General features: G+C 35.2%; 1 protein-coding gene across 2 annotated transcripts in view; it reads right to left on the bottom strand.

The window, feature by feature from the left end:
* Nucleotides 1-22,864, bottom strand: part of LOC121509451 (scavenger receptor cysteine-rich type 1 protein M130-like) — a 52,317-nt gene extending 29,453 nt beyond the window's left edge. Inside the window, exons 1-9 of one of the 2 annotated variants that reach the window (XM_041786834.1) lie at nucleotides 22,801-22,864; nucleotides 20,971-21,210; nucleotides 20,726-20,785; nucleotides 9,263-9,568; nucleotides 7,494-7,799; nucleotides 5,725-6,030; nucleotides 3,956-4,261; nucleotides 2,187-2,492; nucleotides 402-707 (exon numbers count right to left, since the gene is read on the bottom strand). In XM_041786834.1, the coding sequence (XP_041642768.1) occupies nucleotides 402-707; nucleotides 2,187-2,492; nucleotides 3,956-4,261; nucleotides 5,725-6,030; nucleotides 7,494-7,799; nucleotides 9,263-9,568; nucleotides 20,726-20,785; nucleotides 20,971-21,210; nucleotides 22,801-22,846 (2,182 nt within the window). In that variant the 5' untranslated portion in view covers nucleotides 22,847-22,864. The remainder of the gene's footprint in view (nucleotides 1-401; nucleotides 708-2,186; nucleotides 2,493-3,955; nucleotides 4,262-5,724; nucleotides 6,031-7,493; nucleotides 7,800-9,262; nucleotides 9,569-20,725; nucleotides 20,786-20,970; nucleotides 21,211-22,800) is intronic. The other variant, XM_041786835.1, reaches the window with a different exon arrangement.
* Nucleotides 22,865-24,320: the final 1,456 nt, after the last annotated feature.

Below are 24,320 nucleotides of genomic sequence, written 5' to 3'. Positions count from 1 at the left end.
CATTTCAAACTGTATTTAAAATCCATTCAAAACAGTTTTCTTTAAATTTGTTTTGTTTCCTCAAAAAGCTGCTTGAATTCTACAATGGTGGACATCAGACCACCTGGTTGATGAAAAATTGTCTTTTTCTCACATTTGCTGTTATCAAAATGTTTCTGAATGAGCACAGCTCTTTAGATAAAGTTTCTCTTTTTGAACTCTAACTCACAGTTTACCATTACAGAGGTAGAAACAAGGTCTAAAGGCAACAACAGTTAGCACTCATTCAAATGTCAATTTCTGGACAAGAGAACATAGAAGAGAAAATAAGCAGGACATGTTCATATGAGACTCTGTTAACATAGCCATGTGAATAAAAAACACTCAGAAAGATTTGGGCACTAATGTGTTCATACTGATACCTAAACAGCTGATTTCCAGCCCAAGGTTGCTGGGCCGATTCTCTGTTCCCACACATTCCTTTAATGTAGATTTAGACTCTACACATTCACGGTTGATCCTCCACACTGGTCTGTCAGAGGACTCCACCATCAATCCAGATGAAACAGCAGAGCCACAGTTGAGTCTTCTACAAATCACAGCTGCATCATTTGGAGTCCAGGAAGGGTTCCAAATATCCGCTGGTCTCCACTCTCCATGGTGTTTGATCTGTAGTCCACCAGAGCAGGTGCTGGATCCTCCCACCAACCGGACTTCATCATCAGGGTCTGACCAAAGACAAGGAAATAGTTCAGAAAAGACAAAGGGGTCTACTTCACCTCCTCTCCAGCAAATCTACAGTATGTTGTGGAGTCCCTCAGAACTCAAACCTCAGCCCTGTTCTCTTCTCAGCTTTACATTTTCACATCAAGTTCAGCTACAACTACACAAAAACTAAATCTGACTCTAAAGCAGGGCTGGACAACTGGCGGCCGGGGGGCTACGGGCGGCCCTCCACCTCATTCAATGTGGCCCTGAAATCAAAATCAATTACCAAAAACTTATTCACCTCAGGAAAACAGTCAAAATCTGCCATGAAGCATGAGAACAGAAACATTTCTGCTTTGATCTTCTGCTACTGCCATATGTTCAGATATTTTATTACATTTTTGTTATATCATTAAAATAATTTCAAACCTTTCCAAATTTCTTTTGATTTTTAGAGAAAGTACATAAAATATGTTTTGTATTACTTATTTTTATTTCTATTTTTTAATGCATTTTTACATTTGTTCTGACTACACTTTATTTTCAGTTTTTGATTTCAACAAGAGATCAAGTTTATTATCATAACTACCGAATGTCATTTACTTGTGTCTTTATTTCATTTTCTGTTTATTTTGTATTCATATTTTGAGATTCATTTTGAAATTTATTTTTTATTTGTGTTCAATATAATCTATTTTAGTTTTACTTCATTATAATTAAAAATGTACAAATTATAGAATACATTTTTTTTTATTTTTATTTCTTTGTCTAAATTTGATTTTAGTTCAATTTTATGTATGCCATTTATTTTTGCTCTTCATTCAATTTCTTAATCAATTTTTATTCATATTTTTATTTTAATGTTTTTATTTGATTATTTTTTTAGTTGTCATTTCATTAAATGTTTGAAACTCCAAACATTTTCATATCTTTTTTAAAAATACTTCTTTTAATCTATAATTCTATTTCATCTTGATTTTTTTCTAATTATTTCTTACTTATTTTTTCAATTATTTTATTGATTTCAATATTTCTTCTTTTTGCTTTTTCATAGATTCCATCGGCTGCAATTGTTGCTGTAAAGCTTTTATATGCATCACTAAATGCACTTGTAGAAACTGTGTGAGTAAAAACCAAGAAAGGATCATCTTCAATGCACTGAAGAAGCAGCTGGAAATTGATTTAGTTCTGTGTATATCTCGTGGAAAAACTATTTCTGTTTGTACTTGAGTTTAAAAACATGAATGTTGGTATAACAAATCATCAGGAAAGCTACATCATCTTCTCTTTTTGAACTCTAACTCACAGTTTACCATTACAGAGGAAGAAACAAGGTCTAAAGGCAACAACAGTTAGCACTCATTCAAATGTCAATTTCTGGACAAGAGAACATAGAAGAGAAAATAAGCAGGACATGTTCATATGAGACTCTGTTAACATAGCCATGTGAATAAAAAACACTCAGAAAGATTTGGGCACTAATGTGTTCATACTGATACCTAAACAGCTGATTTCCAGCCCAAGGGAGCTGGGCCGATTCTCTGTTCCCACACATTCCTTTAATGTAGATTTAGACTCTACACATTCACGGTTGATCCTCCACACTGGTCTGTCAGAGGACTCCACCATCAATCCAGATGAAACAGCAGAGCCACAGTTGAGTCTTCTACAAATCACAGCTGCATCATTTGGAGTCCAGGAAGGGTTCCAAATATCCGCTGGTCTCCACTCTCCATGGTGTTTGATCTGTAGTCCACCAGAGCAGGTGCTGGATCCTCCCACCAACCGGACTTCATCATCAGGGTCTGACCAAAGACAAGGAAATAGTTCAGAAAAGACAAAGGGGTCTACTTCACCTCCTCTCCAGCAAATCTACAGTATGTTGTGGAGTCCCTCAGAACTCAAACCTCAGCCCTGTTCTCTTCTCAGCTTTACATTTTCACATCAAGTTCAGCTACAACTACACAAAAACTAAATCTGACTCTAAAGCAGGGCTGGACAACTGGCGGCCGGGGGGCTACGGGCGGCCCTCCACCTCATTCAATGTGGCCCTGAAATCAAAATCAATTACCAAAAACTTATTCACCTCAGGAAAACAGTCAAAATCTGCCATGAAGCATGAGAACAGAAACATTTCTGCTTTGATCTTCTGCTACTGCCATATGTTCAGATATTTTATTACATTTTTGTTATATCATTAAAATAATTTCAAACCTTTCCAAATTTCTTTTGATTTTTAGAGAAAGTACATAAAATATGTTTTGTATTACTTATTTTTATTTCTATTTTTTAATGCATTTTTACATTTGTTCTGACTACACTTTATTTTCAGTTTTTGATTTCAACAAGAGATCAAGTTTATTATCATAACTACCGAATGTCATTTACTTGTGTCTTTATTTCATTTTCTGTTTATTTTGTATTCATATTTTGAAGATCATTTTGAAATTTATTTTTTATTTGTGTTCAATATAATCTATTTTAGTTTTACTTCATTATAATTAAAAATGTACAAATTATAGAATACATTTTTTTTTATTTTTATTTCTTTGTCTAAATTTGATTTTAGTTCAATTTTATGTATGCCATTTATTTTTGCTCTTCATTCAATTTTTATTCATTTAATCTTTTAATTTGATTAATTTTTTAAGTTGTCATTTCATTAAATATTTGAAACTCCAAACATTTCAATATCTTTTTCAAAAATATTTCATTTAATTTATAATTTTATTTTATCTTCATTGTTTTTCTTATTTTATTTCTTACTTATTTTTTCAATTATTTTATTGATTTCAATATTTCTTCTTTTTGCTTTTTCATAGGTTCCATTGGCTGCAATTGTTGCTGTAAAGCTTTTATATGCATCACTAAATGCACTTGTAGAAACTGTGTGAGTAAAATACCAAGAAAGGATCATCTTCAATGCACTGAAGAAGCAGCTGGAAATTGATTTAGTTCTGTGTATATCTCGTGGAAAAACTATTTCTGTTTGTACTTGAGTTTAAAAACATGAATGTTGGTATAACAAATCATCAGGAAAGCTACATCATCTTCTCTTTTTGAACTCTAACTCACAGTTTACCATTACAGAGGAAGAAACAAGGTCTAAAGGCAACAACAGTTAGCACTCATTCAAATGTCAATTTCTGGACAAGAGAACATAGAAGAGAAAATAAGCAGGACATGTTCATATGAGACTCTGTTAACATAGCCATGTGAATAAAAAACACTCAGAAAGATTTGGGCACTAATGTGTTCATACTGATACCTAAACAGCTGATTTCCAGCCCAAGGTTGCTGGGCCGATTCTCTGTTCCCACACATTCCTTTAATGTAGATTTAGACTCTACACATTCACGGTTGATCCTCCACACTGGTCTGTCAGAGGATTCCACCATCAGTCCAGATGAAACAGCAGAGCCACAGTTGAGTCTTCTACAAATCACAGCTGCATCATTTGGAGTCCAGGAAGGGTTCCAAATATCCGCTGGTCTCCACTCTCCATGGTGTTTGATCTGTAGTCCACCAGAGCAGGTGCTGGATCCTCCCACCAACCGGACTTCATCATCAGGGTCTGACCAAAGACAAGGAAATAGTTCAGAAAAGACAAAGGGGTCTACTTCACCTCCTCTCCAGCAAATCTACAGTAAGTTGTGGAGTCCCTCAGAACTCAAACCTCAGCCCTGTTCTCCTCTCAGCTTTACATTTTCACATCAAGTTCAGCTACAACTACACAAAAACTAAATCTGACTCTAAAGCAGGGCTGGACAACTGGCGGCCGGGGGGCTACGGGCGGCCCTCCACCTCATTCAATGTGGCCCTGAAATCAAAATCAATTACCAAAAACTTATTCACCTCAGGAAAACAGTCAAAATCTGCCATGAAGCATGAGAACAGAAACATTTCTGCTTTGATCTTCTGCTACTGCCATATGTTCAGATATTTTATTACATTTTTGTTATATCATTAAAATAATTTCAAACCTTTCCAAATTTCTTTTGATTTTTAGAGAAAGTACATAAAATATGTTTTGTATTACTTATTTTTATTTCTATTTTTTAATGCATTTTTACATTTGTTCTGACTACACTTTATTTTCAGTTTTTGATTTCAACAAGAGATCAAGTTTATTATCATAACTTCCGAATGTCATTTACTTGTGTCTTTATTTCATTTTCTGTTTATTTTGTATTCATATTTTGAGATTCATTTTGAAATTTATTTTTTATTTGTGTTCAATATAATCTATTTTAGTTTTACTTCATTATAATTAAAAAAGGACAAATTATAGAATACATTTTTTTTTATTTTTATTTCTTTGTCTAAATTTGATTTTAGTTCAATTTTATGTATGCCATTTATTTTTGCTCTTCATTCAATTTTTATTCATTTAATCTTTTAATTTGATTAATTTTTTAAGTTGTCATTTCATTAAATATTTGAAACTCCAAACATTTCAATATCTTTTTCAAAAATATTTCATTTAATTTATAATTTTATTTTATCTTCATTGTTTTTCTTATTTTATTTCTTATTTATTTTTTCAATTATTTTATTGATTTCAATATTTCTTCTTTTTGCTTTTTCATAGGTTCCATTGGCTGCAATTGTTGCTGTAAAGCTTTTATATGCATCACTAAATGCACTTGTAGAAACTGTGTGAGTAAAATACCAAGAAAGGATCATCTTCAATGCACTGAAGAAGCAGCTGGAAATTGATTTAGTTCTGTGTATATCTCGTGGAAAAACTATTTCTGTTTGTACTTGAGTTTAAAAACATGAATGTTGGTATAACAAATCATCAGGAAAGCTACATCATCTTCTCTTTTTGAACTCTAACTCACAGTTTACCATTACAGAGGAAGAAACAAGGTCTAAAGGCAACAACAGTTAGCACTCATTCAAATGTCAATTTCTGGACAAGAGAACATAGAAGAGAAAATAAGCAGGACATGTTCATATGAGACTCTGTTAACATAGCCATGTGAATAAAAAACACTCAGAAAGATTTGGGCACTAATGTGTTCATACTGATACCTAAACAGCTGATTTCCAGCCCAAGGTTGCTGGGCCGATTCTCTGTTCCCACACATTCCTTTAATGTAGATTTAGACTCTACACATTCACGGTTGATCCTCCACACTGGTCTGTCAGAGGATTCCACCATCAGTCCAGATGAAACAGCAGAGCCACAGTTGAGTCTTCTACAAATCACAGCTGCATCATTTGGAGTCCAGGAAGGGTTCCAAATATCCGCTGGTCTCCACTCTCCATGGTGTTTGATCTGTAGTCCACCAGAGCAGGTGCTGGATCCTCCCACCAACCGGACTTCATCATCAGGGTCTGACCAAAGACAAGGAAATAGTTCAGAAAAGACAAAGGGGTCTACTTCACCTCCTCTCCAGCAAATCTACAGTAAGTTGTGGAGTCCCTCAGAACTCAAACCTCAGCCCTGTTCTCCTCTCAGCTTTACATTTTCACATCAAGTTCAGCTACAACTACACAAAAACTAAATCTGACTCTAAAGCAGGGCTGGACAACTGGCGGCCGGGGGGCTACGGGCGGCCCTCCACCTCATTCAATGTGGCCCTGAAATCAAAATCAATTACCAAAAACTTATTCACCTCAGGAAAACAGTCAAAATCTGCCGTGAAGCAAGAGAACAGAAACATTTCTGCTTTGATCTTCTGCTACTGCCATATGTTCAGATATTTTATTACATTTTTGTTATATCATTAAAATAATTTCAAACCTTTCCAAATTTCTTTTGATTTTTAGAGAAAGTACATAAAATATGTTTTGTATTACTTATTTTTATTTCTATTTTTTAATGCATTTTTACATTTGTTCTGACTACACTTTATTTTCAGTTTTTGATTTCAACAAGAGATCAAGTTTATTATCATAACTTCCGAATGTCATTTACTTGTGTCTTTATTTCATTTTCTGTTTATTTTGTATTCATATTTTGAGATTCATTTTGAAATTTATTTTTTATTTGTGTTCAATATAATCTATTTTAGTTTTACTTCATTATAATTAAAAAAGGACAAATTATAGAATAAATAGTTTTTAATTTTTATTTCTTTGTCTAAATTTGATTTTAGTTCAATTTTATGTATGCCATTTATTTTTGCTCTTCATTCAATTTTTATTCATTTAATCTTTTAATTTGATTAATTTTTTAAGTTGTCATTTCATTAAATATTTGAAACTCCAAACATTTCAATATCTTTTTCAAAAATATTTCATATAATTTATAATTTTATTTTATCTTCATTGTTTTTCTTATTTTATTTCTTATTTATTTTTTCAATTATTTTATTGATTTCAATATTTCTTCTTTTTGCTTTTTCATAGGTTCCATTGGCTGCAATTGTTGCTGTAAAGCTTTTATATGCATCACTAAATGCACTTGTAGAAACTGTGTGAGTAAAATACCAAGAAAGGATCATCTTCAATGCACTGAAGAAGCAGCTGGAAATTGATTTAGTTCTGTGTATATCTCGTGGAAAAACTATTTCTGTTTGTACTTGAGTTTAAAAACATGAATGTTGGTATAACAAATCATCAGGAAAGCTACATCATCTTCTCTTTTTGAACTCTAACTCACAGTTTACCATTACAGAGGAAGAAACAAGGTCTAAAGGCAACAACAGTTAGCACTCATTCAAATGTCAATTTCTGGACAAGAGAACATAGAAGAGAAAATAAGCAGGACATGTTCATATGAGACTCTGTTAACATAGCCATGTGAATAAAAAACACTCAGAAAGATTTGGGCACTAATGTGTTCATACTGATACCTAAACAGCTGATTTCCAGCCCAAGGTTGCTGGGCCGATTCTCTGTTCCCACACATTCCTTTAATGTAGATTTAGACTCTACACATTCACGGTTGATCCTCCACACTGGTCTGTCAGAGGACTCCACCATCAGTCCAGATGAAACAGCAGAGCCACAGTTGAGTCTCCTACAAATCACAGCTGCATCATTTGGAGTCCAGGAAGGGTTCCAAATATCCGCTGGTCTCCACTCTCCATGGTGTTTGATCTGTAGTCCACCAGAGCAGGTGCTGGATCCTCCCACCAACCGGACTTCATCATCAGGGTCTGACCAAAGACAAGGAAATAGTTCAGAAAAGACAAAGGGGTCTACTTCACCTCCTCTCCAGCAAATCTACAGTAAGTTGTGGAGTCCCTCAGAACTCAAACCTCAGCCCTGTTCTCTTCTCAGCTTTACATTTTCACATCAAGTTCAGCTACAACTACACAAAAACTAAATCTGACTCTAAAGCAGGGCTGGACAACTGGCGGCCGGGGGGCTACGGGCGGCCCTCCACCTCATTCAATGTGGCCCTGAAATCAAAATCAATTACCAAAAACTTATTCACCTCAGGAAAACAGTCAAAATCTACCATGAAGCATGAGAACAGAAACATTTCTGCTTTGATCTTCTGCTACTGCCATATGTTCAGATATTTTATTACATTTTTGTTATATCATTAAAATAATTTCAAACCTTTCCAAATTTCTTTTGATTTTTAGAGAAAGTACATAAAATATGTTTTGTATTACTTATTTTTATTTCTATTTTTTAATGCATTTTTACATTTGTTCTGACTACACTTTATTTTCAGTTTTTGATTTCAACAAGAGATCAAGTTTATTATCATAACTTCCGAATGTCATTTACTTGTGTCTTTATTTCATTTTCTGTTTATTTTGTATTCATATTTTGAGATTCATTTTGAAATTTATTTTTTATTTGTGTTCAATATAATCTATTTTAGTTTTACTTCATTATAATTAAAAAAGGACAAATTATAGAATAAATAGTTTTTAATTTTTATTTCTTTGTCTAAATTTGATTTTAGTTCAATTTTATGTATGCCATTTATTTTTGCTCTTCATTCAATTTTTATTCATTTAATCTTTTAATTTGATTAATTTTTTAAGTTGTCATTTCATTAAATATTTGAAACTCCAAACATTTCAATATCTTTTTCAAAAATATTTCATATAATTTATAATTTTATTTTATCTTCATTGTTTTTCTTATTTTATTTCTTATTTATTTTTTCAATTATTTTATTGATTTCAATATTTCTTCTTTTTGCTTTTTCATAGGTTCCATTGGCTGCAATTGTTGCTGTAAAGCTTTTATATGCATCACTAAATGCACTTGTAGAAACTGTGTGAGTAAAATACCAAGAAAGGATCATCTTCAATGCACTGAAGAAGCAGCTGGAAATTGATTTAGTTCTGTGTATATCTCGTGGAAAAACTATTTCTGTTTGTACTTGAGTTTAAAAACATGGATGTTGGTATAACAAATCATCAGGAAAGCTACATCATCTTCTCTTTTTGAACTCTAACTCACAGTTTACCATTACAGAGGAAGAAACAAGGTCTAAAGGCAACAACAGTTAGCACTCATTCAAATGTCAATTTCTGGACAAGAGAACATAGAAGAGAAAATAAGCAGGACATGTTCATATGAGACTCTGTTAACATAGCCATGTGAATAAAAAACACTCAGAAAGATTTGGGCACTAATGTGTTCATACTGATACCTAAACAGCTGATTTCCAGCCCAAGGTTGCTGGGCCGATTCTCTGTTCCCACACATTCCTTTAATGTAGATTTAGACTCTACACATTCACGGTTGATCCTCCACACTGGTCTGTCAGAGGACTCCACCATCAGTCCAGATGAAACAGCAGAGCCACAGTTGAGTCTTCTACAAATCACAGCTGCATCATTTGGAGTCCAGGAAGGGTTCCAAATATCCGCTGGTCTCCACTCTCCATGGTGTTTGATCTGTAGTCCACCAGAGCAGGTGCTGGATCCTCCCACCAACCGGACTTCATCATCAGGGTCTGACCAAAGACAAGGAAATAGTCCAGAAAAGACAAAGGGGGTCTACTTCACCTCCTCTCCAGCAAATCTACAGTAAGTTGTGGAGTCCCTCAGAACTCAAACCTCAGCCCTGTTCTCCTCTCAGCTTTACATTTTCACATCAAGTTCAATAATCCACACACACAATATCTTTACCACTGTAATGCTGATGATGTATAGCTACCTACACTCAAAAACTAAATCTGACTCTAAATTGTCACAACTGTCTTTTTTTCCTCCAAGGAAATCTAAACAAAACTGAAGCTGTTTTTGGACGTTTACAACAAACAGATGTCTACTAAAAGTGGACAGCTGTTCACATCCCTCAGAGGAATATCTGACAGTTACTTTCTAATGTAAACCCTGGTCCTGGTTTTAGGAAGGGTCGTAGGGGGTATGAATGATCCAGGATTATTTCCATCCAGTGGATATTTATATATATGTGTTTATGTATAAAGATATATGCAGCCAATCAAAATGTGCCACCTCATTATCCCAACCTGACCACATCTGGAACCTAGACCAGTTTAATATGTAGTTATCTTTTGCACTGTGTTTTGCACACACAGTCCTAGACTCAAAAATGGCTGGTGATTGTTCTAAACATGTATAGGTTCACATTTCAATTGTCCAATCAAAACTCCATGAGCAATAACAATATTTCTTCTCATAAAAGCCATGAAAAACAAATTAGTTCTTGTGTTTTTCTTCTTTTTAACTGCTGACAATTCCATATAATGTGCAATAATCATTAACCAGATGTTGAAAAGTCAAGATCAAGTACTCCTGGGAAAAGAGACCAAAGCTCTCAGACTTGAGGCATTTCCGCACTATGTTACAGCCAAAATAACAAAATATGTCCAAATCGCCATTTTTAGACTGAGTAGGTAAAGGTTTAATGATGAACACTGTTCTGTTATAATATAGTCTTTATTACAATAGCCATTTGACAGTGAGAATTAAATTAATGTGACTGTGATAGTGAGGATTAAATTAATCTGACTGTGACAGTGAGGATTAAATCAATGTGACTGTGATAGTGAGGATTAAATGAATGTGACTGTGACAGTGGGGATTACATTAATGTGACTGACTGTGAAGATTAAATCAATTTGACTGTGACAGTGAGGATTAAATGAATGTGACTGTGACAGTGGGGATTACATTAATGTGACTGACTGTGAAGACTAAATTAATGTGACTAACAGTGGGGATTAAATTAATGTGACTGTGACAGTGAGGATTAAATCAATGTGACTCTGAGATTGAGGATGTAATTATTGTGAGGATAAAATTAATGTGAATGAAAGTGAGGATTCAAATAAAGTGATTCTGACAGTGAGGATTAAATCAATGTGACTGACAGTGAGGAATAAATTAATGTGAAAGTGACAGTGAGGATTAAATTAATGTGGCACTGACAGTGAGGATTAAACGATTGTAACTGTGACAGTGAGAATAAAATTAATGTGACTGTGAAACTGAGGATTAAAAAAATGTGACTGTGACAGTAAGAAAAAAATAAATGTGACTGATAGAGAACATTAAATTAATTTGACTCTGACAGTGAAGATTAAATTGAAGTGACGTTGACAGTGGGGAATAAACTCATGTGATTGTGACAGTGAGGATTCAATTAATGTGACTCTAACAGTAAGGATTAAATCAATGTGACTCTGACACTAAGGATTAAATCAATGTGACTCTGACAGTGAGAATTAAATTAATGTGACTGTGAAAGTGAGGATAAAATTAATGTGACTGTGACAGTGAGGATTAAATTAATGTGACTGTGACAGTGAGGATTAAAAAAATGTGACTGTGAAAGTAAGGATTAAATTAATGTGACTCTGAAAGAGAGGAATATATTAATGTGACTGTGACAGTTAGGATTAAATTAATGTCACTGTGACAGTGAGGATTAAATTAATATGACTTACTGTGAGGATTAAATCAATGTGACTGTTACAGTGAGGATTAAACCAGTTTGACTGACAATGAGAAAAAAATTAACTTGACTGACTGTAAGGATAAAATTAAGTCAAATTGACAGTGAGGGTTTAATTAATGTGACTGTGACACTAAGGATTAAATCAGTGTGACTGTGACGGTGAGGATTAAATTAATGTGACTCTGACAGTAAGGATTAAATTAATGTGACTGTGACAGTGAGGATTAATTTAATGTGACTGTGACAGTGAGAATTACATTAATGTGACTGTGACACTGAGGATTAAAATAAATGTGACTCTGACAGAGAAGATTGAATTAATATGACTCTGACAGTGAAGATTAAAGTAAAGTGACGTTGACTGTGATAGTGAGGAAAAAATCAATGTGACTGTGACAGTGAGGATTTAATTATTGTGACATTGACAGTGAAGATTAAATCAGTGAGACTCTGACAGTAAGGATTAAATTAATGTAACTGTGACAGTGAGGATTAAATCAATGTGACTCTGACAGTGAGGATCAAATTAATGTTACTGTGACAGTGATGCTTAACTTAATGTAACTGACAGTGAGAATAAAATTAATGTGAATGAAAGTGAGGATTAATCAATGTGACTTTGACAATGGGGATTAAATTTTACTGTGATTGTGACAGTGAAGATTACATTGAAGTGACATTGACAGTGGGGATTAAAATCATGTGATTGTGACATTGAGGTTTCAATTAATGTGACGCTGACAGTAAGGATGAAATCAATGTGACTCTGACAGTGAGGATTAAAATAATGTTACACTGACAGTGAGGATTAAAGTAATGTGACTGTGACAGTGAGGATGAAATTAATGTGTCTGTGACAGTGAGGATGAAATTAATGTGTCTGTGACACTGAGGATTAAATTAATGTGACTCCGACAGTGAGGATTAAACTAAAGTGACTGTGACAGTGAGAATTAAATTAATGTTACTGTGACACTAAGGATTAAATCAAAGTGACTCTGACAGTAAGGATAAAATCAATGTGACTCTGACAGTGAGGATGACATTAATGATATTGTGACAGTGACGATGAAATTAATGTTACTGTGACAGTGAGAATTAAATTAATGTGACTGTGAAACTGAGGATTAAAATAATGTGACTGAAACAGTAAGAATAAAATAAATGTGACTCTGACAGAGAAGATTGAATTAACGTGACTCTGACAGTAAGGTTTAAATCAATGTGACTCTGACAGTGAGGATTAAAATAATGTGACTGTGACAATGAGGATTAAATTAATGTGACCGTGACAGTAAGGATTAAACTAATGTGACTGTGACAGTGAGGATTAAATAAATGTGACTGTGAAAGTAAGGATTAAATTAATGTGAGTCTGACTGTGGCAGTAAGGATTAAATCAATGAGACTCTGGTAGAGAGGAATAAATTAATGGAATCAAATTAATGTGACTCACTGTGAGGATAAAATTAATGATACTGTGACAGTGAGGATTAAATCATGTGACTGTTACAGTGAGAATTAAACCAATGTGACTGACAATGAGAAAAAAGTTTAACTTGACTGACTGTAAGGATAAAATTAATGTCAAATTGACAGTGAGGATTAAATTAATGTGACTGTGACACTAAGGATTAAAAAAGTGTGAGTGTGACAGTGAGGATTAAATTAATGTGACTCTGACAGTGAGGATTAAATTAATGTGACTGTGACAGTGAGGATTAAATTAATGTGACTGTGACAGTGAGAATTAAACCAATGGGACTGTGACAGTGAGGATTCAATTAATGTGATTTTGACAGTGAAGATTGAATCAATGAGAATCTGACAGTAAGGATTAAATTAATGTAACTGTGACAGTGAGGATTAAATCAATGTGACTCTGACAGTGAGGATCAAATTAATGTTACTGTGACAGTGATGCCTAACTTAATGTGACTGACAGTGAGGATAAAATAAATGTGAATGAGAGTGAGGATTAATCAATGTGACTTTGACAATGGGGATTAAATGTTACTGTGATTGTGACAGTGAAGATTACATTAAAGTGACATTGACAGTGGGGATTAAAATCGTGTGATTGTGACAGTGAGGATTCAATTAATGTGACGCTGAGAGTAAGGATGAAATCAATGTGACTCTGACAGTGAGGATTAAAATAATGTTACACTGACAGTGAGGATTAAAGTAATGTGACTGTGACAGTGAGGATGAAATTAATGTGTCTTTGACACTGAGGATTAAATAAATGTGACTCCGACAGTGAGGATTAAACGAAAGTGACTGTGACAGTGAGAATTACATTAATGTGACTGTGACACTGAGGATTAAAATAAATGTGACTCTGACAGAGAAGATTGAATTAATATGACTCTGACAGTGAAGATTAAAGTAAAGTGACGTTGACAGTGGGGATTAATTCAATGTGACTGTGACAGTGAGGAATAAAATCAATGTGACCCTGACAGTAAGGATTGAATCAATGTGACTGTGACAGTGAGGATTAAAGGTATGTGACTGTGACAGAGAGGATAAAATTAATGTGACTGTGACAGTGAGGATTTAATTAATGTGACTCACTGTGACGATTGAATTAATTTGACTGTGAAAGTAAGGATTAAATTAATGTGAGTCTGACTGTGGCAGTAAGGATTAAACCAATGAGACTCTGGAAGAGAGGAATAAATTAATGTGACTGTGACAGTGAGGACTAAATCAATGTGACTGTGACAGTGAAGATCAAATTAATGTGACTCACTGTGAGGATAAAATTAATGTGACTGTGACAGTGAGGATTAAATCAATGTGACTGTTACAGTGAGAATTAAACCAATGTGACTGACAATGAGAAAAAAATTAACTTGACTGACTGTAAGGATAAAATTAATGTCAAATTGACAGTAAGGATAAAATTAATGTGACTGTGACACTAAGGATTAAATCAGTGTGAGTGTGACAGTGAGGATTAAATTAATGTGACTCTGACAGTGAGCATCAAATTAAAGTGACTGTGACAGTGACGCTTAACTTAATGTGACTGTGACAGTGAGGATTAAATTAATGTGAATGAAAGTGAGGATTAATCAATGTGACTTTGACAATGGGGATTAAATTAAAGTGACTGTTACAGTTAGGATTACATTAATGTGACTTTGACACTAAGGATTAAATTATTGTGACTGTGACAGTGAGGATTAGATTAATGTGACTGTGACAGTGAGGATTAAATCAATGTGAATCCGACAGTGAGGATAAAATCAATGTGACTCTTACAGTGAGGATTAACTTATTGTGACTGACAGTGAGGATTAAATCAATGTGACTGTGACAGTGAGGATTAAATTAATGTGACTCTGACAGTGAGGATTAAATTAATGTGACTATGACAGTGAGGATTTAATTAATGTGACTGTGACAGTGAGGATTAAATCAGTGTGAGTGTGACACTGAGGATTAAAATAATGTGACTGTGACAGTGAGGATTAAATTAATGTGACTCTGACAGTGAGGAATAAATTAATGTGACTCTGACAGTGAGGATGTAATTAATGTGACTGTGACAGTGAGGACTAAATTAACCTGACGCACTGTGACGATTACTTCAATGTGACTCTGACAGTGAGGAATGAAATCAATGTGACCTTGACAGTGAGGATTAAATCAATGTGACTGTGACAGAAAGAATTAAAGTAATGTGACTGTGACAATGAGGATTAAATTAATGTGACTCACTGTGACAATTAATTCAATGTGACTGTGACGGTGAGGAATGAAATCAATGTGACCTTGACAGTGAGGATCAAATCATTGTGACTGTGACAGTGGGGATTAAATCAATGTGACTGTGACAGTGAGGATGTAATCAATGTCACTGTGACAGTGAGGATTCAAGCAATGTGAGGCTGACAGTGAGGATTAAATCAATGTGACAGTGAGGATTAAATCAATGTAATGTGACTGTGACAGTGAGGATTAAATTAATGTGACTCACTGTGACGATTAATTCAATGTGACTCTGACAGCGAGGAATGAAATCAATGTGACCTTGACAGTGAGGATTAAATCATTGTGACTGTGACAGTGAGGATTAAATCAATGTGACTGTGACAGTGAGGATTAAATTGATATCACTGTGACAGTGAGGATTAAATTAATGTGACTGTGACAGTGAAGATTAAATTAATGTGACTCACTGTGAGGATAAAATTAATGTGACTGTGACAGTGAGGATTAAATCAATGTGACTGTTACAGTGAGGATTAAACCAATGTGACTCTGACAGTGAGGATCAAATTAATGTAACCCTCACAAAATAATGTTACACTGACAGTGAGGATTAAATTATTGTGACTCTGACAGTGAGGATTTAATTAATGTGACTGTGACAGTGAGGATTAAATCAATGTGACTGTTACAGTGAGGATTAAACCAATGTGACCTTGACAGTGAGGATTAAATCAATGTGACTCTCACAGTGAGGATTAAATTATTGTGACTTACAGTGAGGATTAAATCAATGTGACTCTGATAGAGAAGATTAGATTAATGTGACTCTGACAGGTAGGATTAAATTAAAGTGACTGTGAAAGTGGGGATTAAAATTATGTGACTGTGACAGTGAGGATTGAATAAATGTGACTCTGACAGTAAGGATTAAATAAATGTTACTCTGACAGTGATGATTAAAATAATGTTTCACTGACAGTGAGGATTAAATTAATGTGTTGGTGACAGGGAGGATGAAATTAATGTGTCTGTGATACTGAGGATTAAATAAATGTGACTCTTACAGTGAGGATTAAACTAAAGTGACTGTGACAGTGAGAATTAAATTAATGTGACTGTGACACATTGTGACTAAAATGATTTCTGTAATCGCGGTATGTAATTTGCAGTGTGTTTGTCGTGATTTTTTTAGTTACTGTAACCTCCTGTGTAGTTAAATGTAGTCAAATAAATGGATTTACACATCTATCTACATCAAATTGATCGATAATTGGTCCATCCATTCCTGTAACAGCTACAACAGATCTTTGAGCGTGAGACAGTTTTCCAACGCGCCATTGGATGAGAAGCCCAATTACGTCATGCATATCGGACCCCAAACGTAGCTGTCTGCGCTATTTGCCAGTTAAAATAACTTTTAAAACTGATTGATTACAAAAATATGTGCAAGAAGTATTAATGTGACTGTGACAGTGAGGAAAACATTCATGTGACTCTGACAGTGAGGATTAAATCAATGTGATTTTGACAATGGGGCTGAAACTACAGTGAATGTGATGGTGAGGATTAAATTAATGTGACTATGACAGTAAGATTTAAATAAATGTGAGTCTGACAGTGAGGATTAAATTAATGTGACTGTGACAGTGAGGATTAAATTAACGATTGACGATTGAATTAATGTGACTCTGACAGTTAGGATTAAAATAATGTCACTATGACAGTAAGGATTTAATTAATGTGACTATGACAAAAAGGATTAAATCAATGTGACTGTGACAGTGAAGATGTAATTAATGTGAGTCTGACAGTGAGGATTAAATTAATGTGACTGTGACAGTGAGGATTAAATTAACGATTGACGATTGAATTAATGTGACTCTGACAGTTAGGATTAAAATAATGTCACTATGACAGTAAGGATTTAATTAATGTGACTATGACAAAAAGGATTAAATCAATGTGACTGTGACAGTGAAGATGTAATTAATGTGACTGTGACAGTGAGGATCGAATTAATTTTACTCACTGTGACGATTAATTCAATGTGACTGTGACAGTGAGGAATAAAATCAATGTGACCCTGACAGTAAGGATTGAATCAATGTGACTGTGACAGTGAGGATTAAATGAATGTGACTGTGACAGTGAGGATTAAATTAATGTGACTGTGACAGTGAGGATTTAATTAATGTGACTCACTGTGACGATTGAATTAATTTGACTGTGACAGTGAGGATTATATAAATGTGTCTGTGACAGTGAGGATTAAATTATAGTGACTGTGACAGTGAGGAATATATTAATGTGACTGTGACAGTGAGGATTAAATTAATGTGACTCTGACAGTGAGGGTTAAATCAATGTGACCTTGACAGTGAGGATTACAATAATGTGACTGTGACAGTGAGGATTAAATTAATGTGACTCTGACATTTGGGATGTAATTAATGTGACTGTGATGGTGAGGATTAAATTAAAGTGAATGTGACAGTGAGGATGTAATTAATGTGACCGTGACAGTGAGAATGAAATTAATGTGACTGTGACAGTGAGGATGTAATTAATGTGACTGTGACAGTGACGATTCAAGCAATGTGAGGCTGACAGTGAGGATTCAATTAATGTGACTGTGACAGTGAGGATTAAATTAACCTGACGCACTGTGACGATTAATTCAATGTGACTCTGACAGTGAGGAATGAAATCAATGTGACCTTGACAGTGAGGATTAAATCATTGTGACTGTGACAGTAAGGATTACAATAATGTGACTGTGACAGTGAGGATTAAATTAATGTGACTCTGACAGTTGGGATGTAATTAATGTGACTGTGACAGTGAGGATTAAATTAAAGTGAATGTGACAGTGAGGATGTAATAATGTGACTGTGACAGTGAGAATGAAATTAATGTGACTCTGACAGTGAGGATGTAATTAATGTGACTGTGACAGTGAGGATTCAAGCAATGTGAGGCTGACAGTGAGGATTCAATTAATGTGACTGTGACAGTGAGGATTAAATTACCTGACGCACTGTGACGATTAATTCAATGTGACTCTGACAGTGAGGAATGAAATCAATGTGACCTTGACAGTGAGGATTAAATCATTGTGACTGTGACAGTGAGGATTAAATTTAATTGACTGTGACAGTGAGGATTACATTTATGTGACTGTGACAGTGAGGAATAAATCAATATGACTGTGACAGTGAGGATAAAATCAATGTGACTGTGACAGTAAGGATGAAAGTAACATGACGCACTGTGATGATTAAAATAATGTGACTGTGGCAGTGAGGATGAAAGTAACATGACACACTGTGATGATTAAAATAATGTGAATCTGACAGTGAGGTTGTAATCAATGTGAATGTGAAAGTGAGGATTAAAATAAAGTGAATGTGACAGTTAGGATTATATTAATGTGACTGTGACAGTGAGGATTAAATTAATGTGACTCTGACAGTGAGGATAATTTAAATGTGACTGTGACAGTGAGGATAAAATTAATGTGACTGTGACAGTTAGGACTAAACTAACATGATGCACTGTGAAGATTAAATCAATGTGACTGTGACAGTGAGGACGAAATCAATGTGACCTTGACAGTTAGGATTAAATCATTGTGACTGTGACAGTGAGGATTAAATCAATGTGACTGTGACAGTGAGGATTAAATCAATGTGACTGTGACAGTGAGGATTAAATTAATGTGACTCACTGTGACGATTAAATTAAAGTGAATGTGACAATGAGGATGAAATTAATGTGACTGTGACAGTGAGGATTAAATTAATGTGACTGTGAAAGTGAGGATTTTATAAATGTTACTGTGACAGTAAGGATAAAATTAATGTGACTGTGACAGTGAGGATAAAATTAATGTGACTGTGACAGTGAGGATTAAATCAATTTGACGTAGACAGTGATGATTAAAATAATGTGACTGTGACAGTGAGGATTAAAGTAACATGACACACTGTGACGATTAAATTAATGTGACTCTGACAGTGAGGATGTAAGTAATGTGAATGTGACAGTGAGGATTAAATTATAGTGAATGTGACAGTTAGGATTATATTAATGTGACTGTGACAGTGAGGATTAAATTAATGTGACTCTGACAGTGAGGATTATATAAATGTGACTGTGACAGTGAGGATAAAATTAGTGTGACTGTGACAGTGAGGACGCAATCAATGTGAGTCTGACAGGGAGGATTAAATTGACATGACACACTGTGACAATGAGGATTAAATTGACATGACACACTGTGACGATTAATCCAATGTGACTGTGACAGTGAGGATTAAATCAATGTCACTATGACAGTGAGGATTAAAGTAATGTGACACTGACAGTGAGGATTAAATCACTGATACTGTGACACTGAGGATTAAATTGATGTGGCTGTGACAGTGGGTTTTAAATTAATGTCACTGTGACAGTGAGAATGTAATCAATGTGACTGTGACAGTGAGGATTAAATGAATGTGACTGTGACAGTGAGGATTTAGTTAATGTGACATTGACAGTGAGGATTAAATCAATGTGACTCTGACATTGAGGATTAAATTAATGTGAATGTGACAGTGAGGATAAATTTAATTTGACTGTTACAATGAGGATGAAATCCATGTGACTGTGACCATGAGAATTAAATTGAATTGATTCTGAAAGTGGGGATTAAATCTATGTGACTGTGACAGTGAGGATTACAATAATGTGACTCTGACAGTGAGGATTAAATTAAAATGATTCTGACAGTGAGGATTAAATTAATGTAACTGTGACAGTGAGGAATAAATCAATGTGACTTTGACAGTGAGGATTAAATCAATGTGACTGTGACAGTGAGGATTAAATTCATGTGACTCTGACAGTGAGGATAAAATTTATGTGACTCACTGTGACGATTAATTTCATGTGACTGTGACTGTGAGGAATTAAATTAATGTGACTGTGACAGTGAGGATTAAATCAATGTGACTCTGACAGTGAGGATAAAATTAAGGTGACTGTGACAGTGAGGATTAAATTAATGTGACTGTGGCAGTATGGATTAAATCAATGTTAGTCTGACAGTGAGGATTAAATTAATGTGACTGTGACAGTGAGGATTAAATTAACATGATGCATTGTGACGATTATATTAATGTGACTGTGACAGTGAGGATTAAATCAATGTGACTCTGACAAGTAGGATTAAATTAATGTTAGCCTGACAGTGAGGATTAAATTAATGTGACTGTGATAGTGAGGATTAAATCAATGTTTCTCTGATTTTGAGGATTAAATAAATGTGACTGACAGGTAGAATTAAATCAATATGACTCTGGCAGTGAATGCTCTTTTTAGTAGAGTCCGTTGGTTTTAAAGAATGCAGTGTTACAGATGGCCATGGTGATGAATATCCTTGATATCAAGGATCTTACCTTGATATCAAGAATCTTACCTGAAAGTGCTCTCTCTCCTCTCAGTAATGCTTTCAGATTTTCAGACAAACAACCAGAGCCTGTTGATGCCAAAATGAAGAATGTGTTGATGTTGCAGGCTGAGTTAGTCTACGTGTTAAGATCATCATAAAATCATCTTGAGTACTCCAAACACATTTGGTCTTTCCTTTCACCACACTGAACAGAGACAAATGGAATCAGTGCAGAAGCTCTAAAATGCAGATCAACAGGAAGTCAAACTTACATGAGCAGGTTATCTGCAGGTTTCCAGAATATGATGGTGGTTCAGTCCTTGAGGATTTCTCTGGTCGTCCCAGTGAAAGTGCAGGACCACAGCCCAGCTGTCTGCACAGCATCTCTGCAGATGTCAGGTTCCACTCAGACAGAGAGATGTTAACTACTTTCCAGTCGCCTCCATCTCTCCTCTCCAGGATCCCAGCACAGCGGCTGGCTCCGCCCACCAACCTGACATCATCAGGAGCCGCTAAACAGAGACAAACAGGTAATCAGTGCACAGAGTTAGACACAAAGGAAGACAGGAAACCCTCTCACTTCTGTGTCTTCAGTCCAGAGATCTGAAGAGAGCAGAAATACAACTGCACACATGGAAAAACTGACCACAAGGTTACTGAGAAGAAACGGCAGTCCACTCTGAGACACTCTGATGTGATCCAAATCCTTTATTAAACAGAGATGAAGGCATTTCAACTGCAGCAAGTCTTCAACAGGACAGCTGCTGTTTCTACCACGGCCTCTATCTGAAATCAATCTGCTCCTTCATTCTTTCATTGTCTGTTCTTTTATGCTCGTCCTCTCATCCAGAGAGAACCTGATCCTGGTTCTAATGTCCTAGACCGTTCTGATCCATGTAGCTCTCACCCATCTCTCCCTATATGAAGAAAGTAAACTTGTTGTCAGTTCATAGTCACATTTATGAGCTTCATGATAGAAACTAAAGGAGCCAGAGCACACAGCAGAGACATGCATCCATCACATCCACACAACATTTTAACATATAAAAAACATGTATTTTTACACTAGTTAATAGAGCTATTTCTGTATTTTAATTCATAAAGGCATGTCTGTTTTGTTCGGTTCAATCAAAGAAGTCAGCGTGTTACAATTGCCCCTGTAATGGGGGAAATTGTAACATTGACCAGAAATGTCATATTTCGCCTCTTTATTTCAGATTAGGGTTACCTCTTAAGTATTCCCTTAAGTCGGCTGTAATATGAATTCAAAGCAAAATATTTATCTAATTATTTATGGACACAACACAGCTCATTACACTATTAAGTTACAGTAAGAATTATTTTCTACTCATTACATTTTTATTATTTGGATCTAGTCAGATCATTTCAGATTCATCAGTCAAGAACTCTCTGTAGCCAAACTTTAATAAAACTGTGCAAAATACCTTAACATTACTACATAACCAAGATTGATTATAATGCATTTATTTTTTATTTTTTGGAAATATATATATTCTTAAAATGATTACAAGACTGTCAAAGAGCAGAACTGAAGCCCGTTCTCTTGGCATCAAAATACTGAGCTAACGATCCTTTGGTGCAAATGTTGGAGATCCTTTAGGAAGAAAAGAGCACCTAAAGATGAGACTTTATGCCCATTCATCAGGTTTATGTAAAACCTCTGATCATTTTCTCTGATCTTTAATGTTTAAACTGTTTTATTTTGTGTAACATGCATTGATGATGAATAATATATAATCTGGACACAGTCCCCATCCAAAGCCACATTTAATACCTTAGGCCTGTTAAACAGACTTTAGGTTAAAAAGCATGTTTTTAGTTTTCTGACTCCTTAAAGATGTTTCACACCACAGGTGGCACTTCTTCATTCACACCCTTCGCTCCACATTCACACACCACAGACGAAGACTGATATGTAGGGACATCAGTATTAGCTTATCCCATTCCCACACCAACAAAGCAGTGGCAGCAATTTAGGGTCTAATGTCTGGACACATCGACAAATGACTAGAGATCGAACCAACAACTGACTCTGCCCACTGAACCACAGACATGCTGAACCACAGGTGTGAGGGTCCTACCTGAGCTCCAGAGCCACAGAAACACTATCAGCACTCTGTGATCCATCACCGTGTCATCTCTAGCAGCCAGTCTCTCTCTGTCCCCCTCCTCGGCTGTTCGTCTTCTTTATCAGATGTCCAGTCACATCCTGCCCCCCGACCTCAACTGCTGTTTTATCTATTTCCTGATTGCTTCATACTTGTTATTCAAAATGCAGGAAATAAACTCTACTCTGTTATGAAAACTAGTCTATGAGGATTTAGTGGTGTTGTTCATCAGTTAGGGTCCAAATTAGGGCTTAAACATGATTGAGTCCCTGGATTACAAAAATCTCTTGAGGCTTCATTTAAATCAGTCTTATATCTAAATTTCATGAGATATCTGAGAAGTAGACAGAAACTTCCCAATGTGCTTGTTAAAGCTACTGTACATTCACATTCACTGATGGAGTGGTGTGATCAGAGTTTAGGTTAGCTGATGTAAATATGGTAAATATGGCTGGTTTAGGAAGTATGACTATGAAATAATGAGACTGAGCTCATGAGGAGGAAACCCCGTGGTTTACAGTCACACCCAGTGTTCTATGTTAATGGTATTCACACACAACTGCTGCAGAGGTGGGTAGTAATGTGTTACATTTACTCCGTTACATGTACTTGAGTAGTTTGTTTGAAATATCCTACTTCTAAGAGTAGTTTTTGAGCATAGTAGGGGAGAGTGGGGTAAGTTGTGCCAGTTTTTACTCAAAGTGATTTTAAAGTGAGGCCATAACAGTAATGCCTCCAACTTAAGTCTGTACATATATTTCAGGATGTGGTGCATCCCTGGGAACAATAACTTTGGATCTGAAATAAACTGTTTAAGAAATATAGCTTTCAGAAAAAGTGGTCTCGTGGCACAACTTGCCCCTGGTGCGGGGTGAGTTGTGCCTTTGGAGAAAATACGCTGGGGTAAATTGTGGCAGTCATTATTAAAGTGAAACAGAACATTTTAATCTCATAAAGTGTAATGCTATATAAAAGCAAGACAAATTCAATACAAAATTATTCATTTGGGGTTTATTTAGATATCATCACTCTATTAAACTGTTAGCATAAGACATATTTTCTAGTTTTTTGGAAAACACAAAAAAACTTAAAACATAATACTGATATTTGTGAATCATTTCAGGCAAAAAGGCTTTGGTATTAGATGTCTGTTGACATACATAGAATGCTATCTGTCAATTATGCCACATACGAATAAGGTGATTTAGGCCAGTTTCTGAACATCCCATTGTGGCTTAGGCCACTTAAAAACTGAATAACACTGCTCTTTACTAACATGCAAACTCAAAACTGAAATCAGTGTTAGCTAAATTAAACAGATGAGAGGTAAATCAAACATTGATGAGGCATGTCCATCTCCTCACTTCTCCAGCTATTCTTGGCCCTTCTTTGTTGGGTTCTATGTGTGTAGGTCTAGGTGTGTAGGTTTCGGTGTGTGGATGTGTTGATTTGTTAGGGTGGGTGGGTCGGTGTGTGTCTGGGTGTGTGGGCAG

Source organism: Cheilinus undulatus, linkage group 5, assembly GCF_018320785.1.
Source record: "Cheilinus undulatus linkage group 5, ASM1832078v1, whole genome shotgun sequence".
NCBI lineage: Eukaryota > Metazoa > Chordata > Actinopteri > Labriformes > Labridae > Cheilinus > Cheilinus undulatus.
This window is presented reverse-complemented; position numbering and strand designations above follow the sequence as displayed.